Source organism: Peromyscus leucopus, chromosome 5 (assembly GCF_004664715.2).
Source record: "Peromyscus leucopus breed LL Stock chromosome 5, UCI_PerLeu_2.1, whole genome shotgun sequence".
Lineage (NCBI taxonomy): Eukaryota > Metazoa > Chordata > Mammalia > Rodentia > Cricetidae > Peromyscus > Peromyscus leucopus.
In genome coordinates, this window is record NC_051067.1 from 755,515 (window position 1) to 769,649 (window position 14,135).

Genomic DNA, 14,135 nt, shown 5'->3' on the forward strand with positions numbered 1-14,135 from the left:
AAACTTCACTGTTTTTTAAACTTAGGGGGTGTGGCCGCCCTTGCATTCTTCTTCCCGTGGCCGGTCATCCCGGACCCGCTGGGTCCTTCTCTTGCCCTGCCTTCCAGATGCTTTGGAGTCATGAGCCGGGAGGGCGCGGGGACCCCTCGGGTGGCCGAGGTGATCCGAGGTGAGTGCTCAGGGCAGGGTAGGACTCGGGCTGGCTGGAGTAGCGATTTGCTGCCCAAGGATCCCAACTGACCTCCCCGCTGGGGCTAGTGGCTTTGGGGCGAACCGACATCTTAGTGTGCTTATGACCTCTGTGCCCTACACCCTCTCCACCCACGCTTGGAAGCTAGTGAAATGCACAGGCACTGAACACCACGGATCAAAGGTCATTTGTGGTTGGAAAGGACTAGCCGTGTCACCCATTTGAATGTGGCTGCTAGAAGTTTGTAGTTGCCTTTACTAGGACATACATGCAGGGACTGTGAGAGTGGAGGAACAGATAGAAAAGTCTAAATTACCATTTGGGGAAAAGGATGTACCAGCTTGTGTTGTTTCTTAGCCCTAACAAGTTGGTCTGAAAAAATATATATATTTCAAAGGCTGTCCTTGATTTTTGCCATGTTTTGAGTGTAGGCATCTAATTACTATTAGATATTGCCCTTTCTGGGGTTGGGGAATAAGAGTAGAGCCTTAGAATATTACTACCCTTCTTGCTAAACTCCACAGCACCCTGACTGCATTCATGCAGCAGATTCCATCCTTGTTGGGCCTCCCATTGCTTTGGTTCTAACAGTAATCTGTGAGAAACTCAAAGCCATGGCCATCTGCGAAAAGAATTGTATAAACACACCTTCTTGTGTTCTATAGCTGTAATCAGCAATATTGAAAGCATTCTTTGTTTTTACTTAAAAAGGTTGTTTCCTGCAGCATGTCTTTTCAGAGTGTCCTCATAAACTTGATGCATAGCTACAGGCTAGCCCTCTGATGCATGCTGTGTGTTCCCTGCGATTTCTTAGTTGCCTCAGAAGTCAAAACAGTATCACTGCATGAAATATCACCTACCACTGTAGAAGCTTACAGATTAAGGTGATTTCTTCTTTAAGACTTTTGCCTATTTATTGTTATTCACCAAAAGAGGCTGTTTTGAAATTATATATTGTCACCTTTTCAATCTGAAGGAGGAGGGGGTGCACACGGACACAAAATCAATTAAAAATTTATACATTGTTATCTTTGCCATCTGAAACATGGGGTGGGCGGCATGGACACACAAAGTCGATTAAAAAAAAAACCTTCCATATTTGAATTCATCAGGAAAGAATTGGGTCTTGACTTGGGACATATTTTTTAATAGCTTGAAGGAAGGAACATTGCAATTTTTCCATTTCAGATCGCCTTTGTTTTGCCATTCTCTACAGCAGACCAAAGAGTGCGTCAAACGAACATTATTTCAGCATAGATAATGAACTTGAGTATGAGAAGTAAGTATTGCCTCTTAAAAGACTGAGACTTTTAAACTGTCTTCTGAAGAATCTCTTGGTATGAGTACAGATGGCATAGCCTTGAGAAATCATATATCTGATCACTTACAGCTGGGTACTGTTTCAGATTCTTGGTAATAAAATAGATCTTTGAGGATACAAAGAACCTCCGTTTAAGCACTGAGATTTGATATTGTAATAGTTTGCACTGCAGATCTGTGTGAAAATAAGAACCTGTAAGATACTGGTTTTGCTAGTGGGCAATATATGCAAAAACAATTTCTTAATTGAGGTTAGAGTCAGTCTACACCTCTGGGGTGTGTGTGTTGTGTGTTAGGGGAGGGCAGCAAGGTCTGTCTGGTGCATGCTAGCTGAGCTCTCTCCACCAATGAGGTACAACTCTGTCCCATTTGTTGCGTATTTAAATGGGTGTTGATTACCAGAATATTTCTGTTAGTATTAATAGGACAGGACCTTAGAATTGTGTGGCCTGTGTTAATTTGGTTGGTGGATGCTCGCTTGCCATAATTTGATTTTAGGAGCATTTACATTCAGCTAATTCATACTTGTTTCTATTCATCTTTTAAAGCTTCTACGCTGATTTTGGACCACTCAATCTGGCAATGGTTTACAGATATTGTTGCAAGATAAATAAGAAGCTCAAGGTAATTTTTTTTTCATTTTATATACCAACCACGGTTCCCCCTCTCTCCCCTCCTCCTGCTCCCCCCTACCTCTTCTTCACCCCACCCACCATCTACTCATCAGAGAGGATAAGGCCTCTCTTGGGAAGTCAACAAAGCCTAGTATATCAAGTTGAGGCAGCACCAAGCCCCTCACCCTGCATCAAGGCTGAACAAGGTTTCCTACCATAGGGAATGGGCTCAAAAAGCCAGTTTATGCACCAGGGATAAAGCCATAAGACTATCAGAGGGCCAGTTCGGTCCCATGCTCCCCAGATGTCAGTCCAGAGTCCCTGAGCTCCCACTGTCTTAGGTCATCTGTCTCTATGGATTTCCCTATCATGATCTTGACACACACACACACCCTCATATAATCCCTCCTCCTTCTCTTCGGCTGGACTCTAGGAGCTCAGCTCAGTGCTTAGCTGTGGATCTCTGTATTTGCTTCCATCAGTTACTAGATGAAGGTTCTATGACAATTAGGGTAGTCACCCATCCGATTACAGGAAAAGACCAGTTCAGGCACCCACTCCTCTATTGCTAGGAGTCTTAGCTGGGGTCGTCCTTGTGGATTCATGGAATTTCCCTAGTACCAGGTTTCTCCCTAGACCCACAATGGCTCCCTCTATCAAGATATCTCTCTCATTGCTCTCCTTCTCCATCCTTCCCCCAACTCAACTATACTGTTCCCTCATGTTCTCAACCTTCTAAGGTGATCCATGCTTGTCCCTCTTAGGGTCCTTTCAAGGTTAATCTTTTCATTCAAGGTTTGACTGAAGTGATCACTCAGCAACATTTTAGAGAGTAAAGCAAAGGAGACCTACCTCCTTTTAAAAAGTATTTAAAAAATTCAGATTTGAAAGAATGCTTTCTCTTACAAAACAAAACAGTTTCAGACCAGGCATGCTGGTGCTAGTGCACATCTGAGCATTCAGGTGGGGATCCCAAGTTCAAGGCAAGCCTGTGCTAGACAGAAAGGTCTTATTTTTAAAAAACAGAAAAGGCTTACTAAGAAACTAGTTTCCTACTGAAGCGTGTCTTGAAAACATACCAAGAGTTTTAATGGTGTAGTGGAATGCACCTGTAATCTCAGTGCTTGGAGGAGGGTTGTGAATTCATTGCTGTACATGACTGTATAGCCTGACCTACATTGTGAAAGTTTGTCTCAAAAACAGGGTAGGATCTTGTTTCTCATTGTAGCAGTATTTAAAATATATATTTTTATTTTTCTGAGTCTGGAGAAATGGCTTAGCAGTCAAGAGCACTGGATGCTCTTTCAGAGACCCACATGGTGACTCATAACTGTCACAGGAGTTCTAGAGGATATGGCACCCTCTTCTGGTCTTTGTGCACCAGGCAAACACATAGTACACATACATAACGTAAGCAGGAAAAAACACTTGTATATTAAAAAATAAAATAAAATAAAATATTTTTTTTTTCTAAACTTACACTGCATACATTTTATCCCTGGAGGTTTTTCTGGGCTTTGAGATGCACTTATGTGTAACCCATACTGGCCTCGAAGTGTGCATCCCCTCATGGATATGATATGCCAACACACGTAACTTGTTTTCTATTCTAGTTTTAATGGAATGGGTTATATTTGGGTTATTTGATTCTGGTTTGGATTGAAGATACTCAGAGTGAAAGGCAGTTAGTTAACTAGGTCCCTTCTTATCTGACCTAATGGGAACTGAAGCTAGGCTTTGGCCATCATTCTTCCTACCTCACTTTTATTTTTTATTTTTATTTTTGGTTTTTCAAGACAGGGTTTCTCTGTTTAGCTTTGCTCCTTTCCTGGAACTCACTCTGTAGCCCAGGCTGGCCTCGAACTCACAGAGATCCACCTGCCTCTGCCTCCCGAGTGCTGGGATTAAAGGTGTGCACCACCACCCAGCCCTGCCTCCCTTTTAAAGAGGAGCACTGATGAGTGGAAAGCAGACTCTACTTTGTTCTCTTAGCTGGAAACTCACATAGTGTTGCATGAGTTGCTCTTCAACTTGGACCCTTTATACATCTGACTGGGGAGTGAGAGAGCCAAGGGTCATTGGCGTGTCCCTGAGGCCGCCTCACTGAGAGCACACCGTGTGAACACAAATCCCATTTTTTTATTTAGAAACTGAATTACTGATCAGACACTTAAGGAGTAACTAGCTGGGCGTGATGGTATATGCCTTTGATCTCAGCACTGGGGAGACAAAGGCAGGTAGATCTCTGCAAATTTGTGACCAGTCTGATCTACATAGTGAGTTTCACGCCAGCAAGGATTACTTAGTGAGACCATGTCTCAAGTTTTAAAAAAGTAACTAGTCATCATAAACTATCAAGTAGAAAATACTGAATTTGTTGGCAGGAATTAAAGACAAACAAAAACTTATTGATGGGTTACTTACCAGAGAACTATGCAAAACAAAAATTTAACTTACTGGCTTTTATTTTTGCTTAACATCATTAAAAGTTTATGAGTAAGGGAGTTATTTTCCCCTCCATCCAGAGCGTCAACTCTGTTCACTTAGACATGAGAGCAGACTTCTTCCCAGGCCCTCTTAAATAGCAGAGTCAACATCTGTGGCCTATCTTTGGGTCCCTCTCCCTTTCCACTTGTCAGTGGCTCTTTTGTTCCCACAGGGCCAAGAGACTAAATATAATTCCCTTTCCTCTCAACTATTGTTTCTTTGCTTTAGTTTTGAAAGAGTAAGTCTATGTGTGTGTGCACCTGTGCATGCACCTTCATGCCTAGCCTGTTAGAGACTTTTATTCTTTGTGTCACCAGAAATGAGTGCATTCCTTTCTAATGACTTGCTAGAAGCACTGACAAGTTGAACACCAGCCTGTCTGAAACCTCACTGCCCATATAACTAGTGAGATTCAGAGTGCCTTGGGTGAAAAGGGTGCCTGTGCTGCCAATGGCTGGTTAGTTTTTGTTTCTATTTTTCATTGATTTAGGTCTCTCAGTCCATGTGAATCATTAAAGGAAAAATAGTACACATTGATGGTAGAGACACTGGGACATGCAGTGCTTTCATTGAGCTAGAACATCCTCTGTTCCAGCCTTGATGCATTTCACATTAGTGAAGTACCACTGGGGAAGTGCTGGGTGATGATGGCTTCCTTTTTTTTTTTTTAACTTCCTGTTGAAATATAACATACATAGAGAAACATACACAGATTCCCCACTATACACTTAATTTTCATAATTAAGAAGAGGCCATTCAGCTGCTGGCTCATGGATTGTCTTTGTTCTGTATATCCTTTTAACTTACTGGCTATATGTATGAGTATTTTTCATGCATGTGTATACAGTGCCCTCGGATATCAGAGGATATTGGATCCCATGGAACTGGAGTTACAGACAGACATGAACTATCATGTGGGTGCTGGGAATCAAATCCAGGCCTTCTTCAAAAGCAGCAAGTGCTCTTAATCACTGAACCATCTCTCCAGTCCAGGATTGGAGATTTTTTTAGAAAGCAAATAGATCAGGATTGTTGGTTAACGCCTTTAATCCTAGCAATTAGGAGGCCAGTGGGTTGCTGTGACTTCAAGGCCAGCCTGATCTACATAATGAGCTCAGACCAGCCAGGGCTAATAGTGAGACACTGTCTCAAGCAAACAGGAGGGGTTCTTCAGCCAACCTTTCCAGCTTCTTATATCTCCTGTTATAGGAAGCCCTGCTTTGTTGATGATTTTTCACATTGGGACCTTTATTCAGTTTCCTACGCCTGTCACTAGTTGTGGATAATGCCATAATCTTATGTCTCAGACAAACATGGCACTGTTGAGTGACAGTGGCCTTCAGGGAGAACTTTAGTCCCCATAGACTCTGGATACATCAGTTTCTATTCTTAGTGTTGCAAGTTCTTGGCTTTGTCCATAGCTTTCCGAAATGACCGGGAAGTTGGCCCATCTTTAGGAATATAGCTATTCACATTTCCCTTTCTTCCTTTAATTTTAAGTCATTCTAATGTCACAATATGTCTCATGGGAAGGCACCTGATATTTCAGGGCATCAGTGTTATTCTGAGAGGTTTTGATATCTAGATGCTTATGCATGTGAGATATAGAATTTGTCACAAAATAGAATTTTAGGAAACTTGAAGTGGTCAAGATAACTAACAACAGTTTGTTTTGCTGTAGTCCATTACAATGCTGAGGAAGAAAATTATACATTTTACCGGCACTGATCAGAGAAAACAAGCAAATGCCGCCTTCCTTGTTGGGTGTTACATGGTAAGTGTTGCTGGGTCTGAAGATTGGTCAGTGTGCTCCACTGTGCTGTTTTACAGTCAGAGTTGAAACTGCTCTTTCCTAAGATACTGTCTTGGTTTGTTTCCAGAGGGGATGTGTTGATTTGCTTTTTGAAAACGGTTCACCTCAGGGAGACTTGCTCATGTTACTGGGTAGTGTGTATGAGTCTCTGTCTACTCAGTTTTACTGTGAACCTAGAACGTTAAAAATTTTTTAATTAAAGTTTTTTTTGTTTTTTTACTGATTACAATGAAAAAGTTGATACCTTTTAGCCTTTAAGGTTAATGAATAATGTTTCCATAGCTGTTTTTCTTAATTCATGAACCAGTTAGAGAGTTGTAAAGTCATTTTACTGGGGTCAGTTCCAATGTAGATTTTGTGTGTGTGTGTGTGTGTGTGTGTGTGTTAGAAGATGACTTTCAGGAATTGTTCCTCTCTTTCCACCTTGTGGGTTTCAGGTTGTCAAGCTTGGTGATGAGTACCCCTACATGCTAAGCCATCTCTCCAGATACCTCTGCCCCCCTTAAAGACTTACTTATTTGTGGGACCATTTCTTTGTGAGTGTATGAGCATGTGTGTGTAGCTTTGTGCACACTGTGGGGCATTAGATCAGGCATTTTGCGTTTACACACACACACACACACACACACACACACACACACACCCTGTGTATTACCTGAATGCTGGGATCCGAACTCAGGGCCACATGGTTGTGCAGCAATGCAGCAAACGCTCTTAATCAGAGCTATTGCTCCTGCTTTGATAGGTTTGTTTGCTTGCATCTGTGATGTTGATCCCAGGCCCTTTTCTCAGGCTAGGTATCTCTTTTTCACTGCGCTGCATCCCCAACTTTTTACCACCTCACACTCCTTTAAAATTATCTCCGGTTACACAGTTTGGTAATCTGCAATTTACAAAGATTGGGTCAAAAAAAATGTGGAGCTAGTTGAAATTGCACCTCAAAATTTGATTTCTTTTACATGTTTAGTGTGTCTTGTTACCAGTTGCTTAGGTCTTTCAGTTTGTTGTCTTTTCTTGGGAAAAGTATTGTAGAGAAATATATCAGAGGAAACTTCAAGCTTTAGTATCTTCATCCTAGAAGTTATAAGATGCAGGAGGTGGATTGTGTCTGTTGAAGTCTGAATTCTTCAGCCGAGTTGTTTGTTTAGTATTTGCTCTTCTTTCTTTTTATTGTTTGGTTTTTATTTTGTTTTGTTTTGAGACAGGGTTTCTCTGTTGCCCTGGCTGTCCTGGGACTCACTCTGTAGACCAGGCTGGCCTCAAACTCAGCCTCTGCCTCTTGAGTGCTGGGATTAAAGGTGTGCACCTCTGCCACCACCCATCTATTTATTTATTTTTATTTCACGTGTAATGGTGTTTTGTCTGCAAGTGTATCTGTGTAAGGGTGTTAGATACCTTGGAACTGGAGCTATAGATAGTTGTGAGCTGTCATGTGGTTGCTGGGAATTGAACTCAGGTCCTCTGAAAGGGCAGCCAGTGCTCCTAACCACTGAACCATCTTTCCAGCCCCAAGCTGGGTTGTTCTTATCTCTTGGTGTTTCTTGTGCTGGCAGCAAGTCTTTAAACAAAAGAAAAAAGAAAAAAAGAAAAAGAAAGGCCAGAGAGCTTGTTGCTCTTGCAAAGGACCCTAGTTTGAGTCCAGAACCCATGATGGTTGGCTCATAACTGCCTATAACTCCAGCTTAAGGGGACCAACATCCTCTTTTGGCCTATCGGGGCACCTGCATGCACATGTATATGTGCATAATTAAAAATAAAATAAACTTCTCTCTTTTGAGACAGAGTCTTACTGTGTAGCCCTGTCTGGCCTGGAATTCACTGTATAGACTAGACTCAAACTCACAGAGATTCCCTGCTTCTTTCTCTCTCTCAATAACTAAAACTTTATTATTATTATAAAGAATTTGCAGATAAAAATTTATGCAGCAAAATTAGCCATTTTTAAAGAGTGTGTGTGTGTGTGTGTGTGTGTGTGTGTGTGTGCCGGAGAGAACAATTGAGCATATGTGCCATTGCACATGTGTAGAGATCAGAAGACATCTTGCTGGAGTCAGTTCTTTCTTTCTACCATGCAGGTCCTGGGAATTGAACTCAGGTGGCAAGTGCCTTTAGCTGCTGAGCCATCTTCATGGCTTGGCAGGTGGATACTTTAACTATGAGTTTTGGTTCCGTCATTTGGTCAACTTATCTGGGGAGGAGAACCTTGACTAAATGACACCTTTACAGAGAAAGTGACACAAATTAGTGTTATCAGGGTTTGTGAAACATTAATGGCAACCTGAAGAATCAGTCCTTGGTGTGACAGCCAAACTTCTAAACTGTTTGTGGGGTCTTCCCTATATATTGTCCAAGCGAAAGTCTGGATGGCCAGGGCAGTTCCACCTCAGGGACGGGGCCCTTGCACATGAATTCTCAACCAAGGTTGCCTCTGGATTGATCTCTTGTCCACTGTCAGATAAAGCACTAATGGCCATGTTATGTGGAGCCAGCTGCTGTAATTTCAGGGTGGAGAATTGCTCAGAAAAATGGTCCAGAAAGAAAGTACTGGATAATTTTATAAACATGAAGCTATTCTTGCTATGGTGGGTTTTTATTTTTGTTTTGGTTTCATTTTAGTTTTTTGAGACAGGGTTTCTCTGTGTAGCAGTCCTGGCTGTCCTGAAATTCACTCTGTAGACCAGGCTGGCCTTGAATTTACAGAGATTCTTTCCTGCCCAAGCCTCCCCGAGTACTGGGATTAAAGGTATGAGCCACCAAACCTGGCTCATTCTTGTTTTTATTTGGTAGTTCTTCTGATTAAACACAGGGCCTCCAGTATCTAAGGTGTTCTAGCATCAAGCTGTACATGGGTTGGTATTTTTCCACAGAGAGAAAGATAACTTCTTGTATTTATGGACAATGTCTTGATGGATTTGATCACAATCCGATGCACTGTTGACTTTGCAAATGGTTGTATTAGCAACCTGTATGGACACACAGGCCTGGTTTATCTTTATGTTTTCATAGTTAATATATCTGGTTTTAGAATTCCTCTGAGAGGTTTACCCTTGCACGTCAATGCTGATTCCATGGTTAAGAATTTGCTAGGGAAAGCTGGATAGATTTGGATATTCACCGAGTTTATTACTCCGCTCAGATAAAAGCTAGTTTGTGGGAGGATTAGTGTGTGGCTGTGACGGGTGCCTTTGAGGCCATGGTGGGTGGGCGAATAGGGGAGCTTGGAGTGGTTATAATACTTGGTGGGGAAGCAAGAGAAAGACTTCCAAGAAAAGAAAGTTATTCATAGAAGGAAAGAGTGTTGACATGTGATAAAGACACTTCAGAAGATAAAACACCTCAGTGATCAAGGCCTCTTTTGCTTAAAGCCAATTTAGTTCTCTGGTTAAAGTACTATAGAGATGAGTGCTAACCCCTGTGAACTGAAGTCTTGATAACTTTTTCTAGAGTTGTTGAAATTTGGAGGTAGTAAAGCTTGAGCAGTAATGTTGAAACAAAACCAAAAATATGGAAAGAATTTCCAGCTCAGTGGTAGATTGAACACGTGGCCTAGTATGCAAGGGACCCTGAGTTCCATCCCCAGCACTGCAGGAAAGAAAATCAACAACTAACAAGAAACAGAACAAAGAAGAACTGAGGAGATGGAGCAGTAGATAAAAATGCTTACTGTCCAAGCCTGAGGATCTGCACTCACATCTTCAGTACCCATATAAACAAACTGAGCATAGCTGCCTGTCCTGATCGTGTGCCTGTAGATAGCCCTGACACTGAGAAATGGAGACAAATGAGTTTCCAGTTTAGTGAGAGACCCTGTCTCAAGGAAGTAAGTTAGAGAGCAATACAGGAGACACATGATGTCTTCCTCTGTCCTCTGCATATATGTGCACAGGTGTGGTGTTGGTATTTTATTCTTTTGGGGGGCCCTCCACCCAGCTCCCAAATAAATTGTACACGGAGGCTTAGTCTTACTCTTACTCTGTGGCTTGCTGTGTAGCGGGGTGGCTGGCCCCTGGAGTCCTCATTCTCTGGCTCCTAGATCTCTTTCTTCTTATTCCTCCCAGATTTCTCCCTCTATATATTCTGCCTGCCAGCCCCACCTATCCTTTCTCCTGCATCAGTATTGGCCATTCAGTTCTTTATTAGACCATTAGGTATGTTAACAGCTTCACAGAGTTAAACAAATGCAACATAAACAAAAATAACACATCTTAAAATAATAGTCTACTACACAAGTGTATACTCACACACTCATGTGGATAATACATACACATATATACATTTGCACACATAGGCACCTATATATGTATACATATACAAACACATAAACATGCACATATATACACACAAGCACACATACACATATAAACACACACACATTTATACACAGCAATACTTCCATTTATTTTTTTATCTTTTTAAAAACCTTTATCCATCTAAGACTCTTTGGTCAGCTGGAAGCCAAATTTCCTAAGGAAAAGGCAAAGTGAATAGCATTTTCCCTTTAATTGCTGGTTGTACAAATAAAATATTTTTTTAGGCCAGGCAGTGGTGATACACACATTCAATCCCAGCACTTGGGAGATAGAGGAAGGTGGATCTCCCAAGTTCAAGGCCAGCCAGGGCTATACAAAGAAACCCTGTCTCAGAAAACAAAACAAATATGTTTTTTAGTAGCTACAAAACAATTTTAAAACAGTTTCCTGTTTTAAAATTATTAAACAAGGATCAGTGGTTTTGAACATATTTGCTCAACATTTTACAAAATGCCCATCAACTTCCTATTTTTTAAAAAAGATTTATTTATGTATATGGATGTTTGCCTGCAGGTATGTATTTTGTTCCATGTGTATGCCTGGTACCTTCAGAAACCAGAAGATCTCCTGGAACTGGAATTATAGGTGGTCGTGAGCTGCCCATTGTGGGTGCTGGGACCTGAATTTGGGTCCTTTGGAAGAGCAACAAGGTTTCTTGACCACTGAGCCATCTTCCCAGTCCCCAAGCTTCCTTCCTCTCAACCCCCCTTAATTTGGGATTGAACCTAGGATTTAATGCATGCTGGTTAAGTGTCTACCATTGAGCTACATTTATTTATCTTATTTGTGTACTTACGTGCTTTTGCATACCATGGTACACGTTTGGAGGTCAGAGGACCACGTTATTTCTCTTCTTCTACCACCCAGAACCCAGGGATCAAGCTGAGACTCTCAGCCTTGGTGGCAAGCGCCTTTACCCACTGAGCCATCCTGCTGTCTTTAAATGAAACAGTTACCGTTCTGTCCTGCACAGCTTTTCTACAGGCTGTGTCATCTCCTAGGCCACACATACTTCTGAGGGCAAGACTTCTTTTTGTTTGTGTGTTGGCTTTTCAATACAGGGTTTCATTGTGTTGTGCAGTCCTGGCTGTCCTGGATCTCACTTTGTAGACCAGGCTGGCCTTGAACTCAGAGATCCTCTTGCTTCTGCCTCCTGAGTGCTGAGATTAAAGGCCTGGCCACCACCTCCCGGCTATTCTAACATTTTTCTCTGTAAAAAATAAATTCAAAGCCTCCGAGTGTAGACTCCATGACACAGCAGACTTCTTACCCTGTAGCTTGCAAATTTTTCTCCTCTGTGGTTAATAAATTACTCTGGAAGAACTAATTGTGATAACTTGTAGGTTCCTGGTAAATATTTGTCACTATATTTTTTAAATGGTCTTTACAGTCTTACAGTCTTTAAAATAACTTACCTAAGCATTCACATGGAAAATTATGGTCCTAATTAATTCCTGAGAATATTAGCTTAGAAGTCTGTGAGTAGAATCCCACACAGTCTGAGATTGCCTTAGCGGTCAAACTGAGAACTTTTAGGACTTTATTTAGTGGTGGACTTTTGGACCCTCTGGTCCACTTTTTAAGGGATTTCATTATTTTGGACTCTCAGTACCCAGTTAAGGTGGCTGCCCGGCAGAGGGATTGGACAGGATAGGTGGAGGCTGAGGGTCAGGTTGCAGTTCAGCCAGCAGTGCAGACCATGGGGTGGAACCAGATGGGATGGTAACAGGCTCTGTAAACACTCCTGGGTAAACCTCCTTCTTGGGTATTAAAAACGGCAGAGAGAGCAACCAGGCAACTGTAAACATAGCAGCCAGCCCTCAGCAGTGCCAGGGTGGAGGCACTTGCTGCTCCCAGCTCATGAGGCTTTCTCTGTCCTTTCTAGTAAGCACCCCAGACACTGTGGCCCCTAGGATACTGGCTGAGTGGTATTAACTTTGACCCTTTGAGCATGTGTGATGGTTTCTTGTCTGTAAATAAGGGCTGAGCAGTGGCCTCCTGTCAGTTACAAGCAGAGTGACCCAGGATGAGCAGTTAATGCCACCTTTGGAGAAGAGCAGCCTTCGAGGGTTATGTAACTTACAGAATATTGTTAAATGGTTGTAGCCCTCCACCCTCACCTGTGTTTAAAAATTGAGTTCACAGGGCTGGGGATATAGTTCAGTTGGCAGAGTTCTTGACTAGCTTGCAGCAAGCCTTGGGTCCCTAATCGGAATAAACCTGATGTGATGGTACTTGCTTATAATCCTTAACACTTGGGAATTGGAGGCAGAAGGATCAAGAGTTCACGATCATTCTTAGTTACATAGGGGACTTGGAGTCTAGCCTAGGCTACATGAGACTTTATGTTAAAAAGACCTTATGGAGTCTTTCTTTTAAAGAAATTAAATGTGCTGGGCATGGTGGCACATGCCTTTAATCAAAGAGCTGGGAAAGGCAGAGGCAGGCGGATCTTTTAACTTTTTTAGAGGCCAGCCTGGTATACATAGCAAGTTCCAGGTGAGGTAACATAGTGAGATCCTGTCTCAAAAAAACAAACAAACAAACAAACAAACAAACAAAAAAACGAAGCCAAAATGACTAAAAAATTTTATTTACATGTATGAAACTTCAGGAAAAAAATGGAAAAAGAATTTTTTTTTCCTTTTTTTTTTAAATAGTACCAGTGTGCAGGTCTTACACACAATGCCAGTTCACTTATTTTTGTGAACTGGCATTGATAGAGGCATATATACATACATACACATACACACATATACACATGCATACATTCATTCATTCATCCATCTGTCTATCTACCTATCTATCTATCTATCTACTTATATATTGGGTGGGGAGGGTTTCTTGGTGTAACAGCCCTGACTGTTCTAGAACACACCTTGTAGACCAGGCTGGCCTCTGGTATGTGCCACTACATCTGGCTAGTAGAGAGCTTTTGATATTCTAGACTTAGAGTTCCTATACCTAAACTAAGGACCTTAATGTCAGCTATATGAATATAAGTAAAAGTAATTTACAAGCTAAGGCTATTTAAATGTAAGGGCAGCTGATGTTTTTATTTTTTGTTTCCTTTTGAAGCAGGGCAGAGCTTTGTAGCTCAGGTTGATTTCAGACTCTGAATCCTCTTGCTTCTGCTTCCCTAGTGGTGAGATAACAGGCCTGTGCCACCATACCTGGCTACCATCTGATTAGTTTTTAAAAAGCAAGTTAGTGCCTGGACTCAATTGCTAAAGTACTTCAGGATTTGAGTTTTGATTCCCAGAACCTGTAAAAATATTGGGCATGGTGTTAGGCTTGGAGACAGGATTACTAATCACCACTCTAGCCTAATGGGTAAGCTACAGGACAGTGTCTCAAAGGAGGTGGAAAGCCTGGGGGAGGGTGACACACATGAGATTGTC

General features: G+C 41.8%; 1 protein-coding gene across 13 annotated transcripts in view; it reads left to right on the forward strand.

Annotated features, from left to right (window-relative positions):
- Nucleotides 1-14,135, forward strand: part of Cdc14b (cell division cycle 14B) — a 94,919-nt gene that overhangs the window by 32,756 nt on the left and 48,028 nt on the right. For 7 of the 13 annotated variants that reach the window (XM_037205631.1, XM_037205632.1, XM_028891705.2 and 4 more), the window contains exons 2-4: nucleotides 1,379-1,469; nucleotides 2,059-2,134; nucleotides 6,293-6,385. In XM_037205631.1, the coding sequence (XP_037061526.1) occupies nucleotides 1,379-1,469; nucleotides 2,059-2,134; nucleotides 6,293-6,385 (260 nt within the window). The other 6 variants (XM_028891708.2, XM_028891707.2, XM_028891704.2 and 3 more) reach the window with 5 other exon arrangements.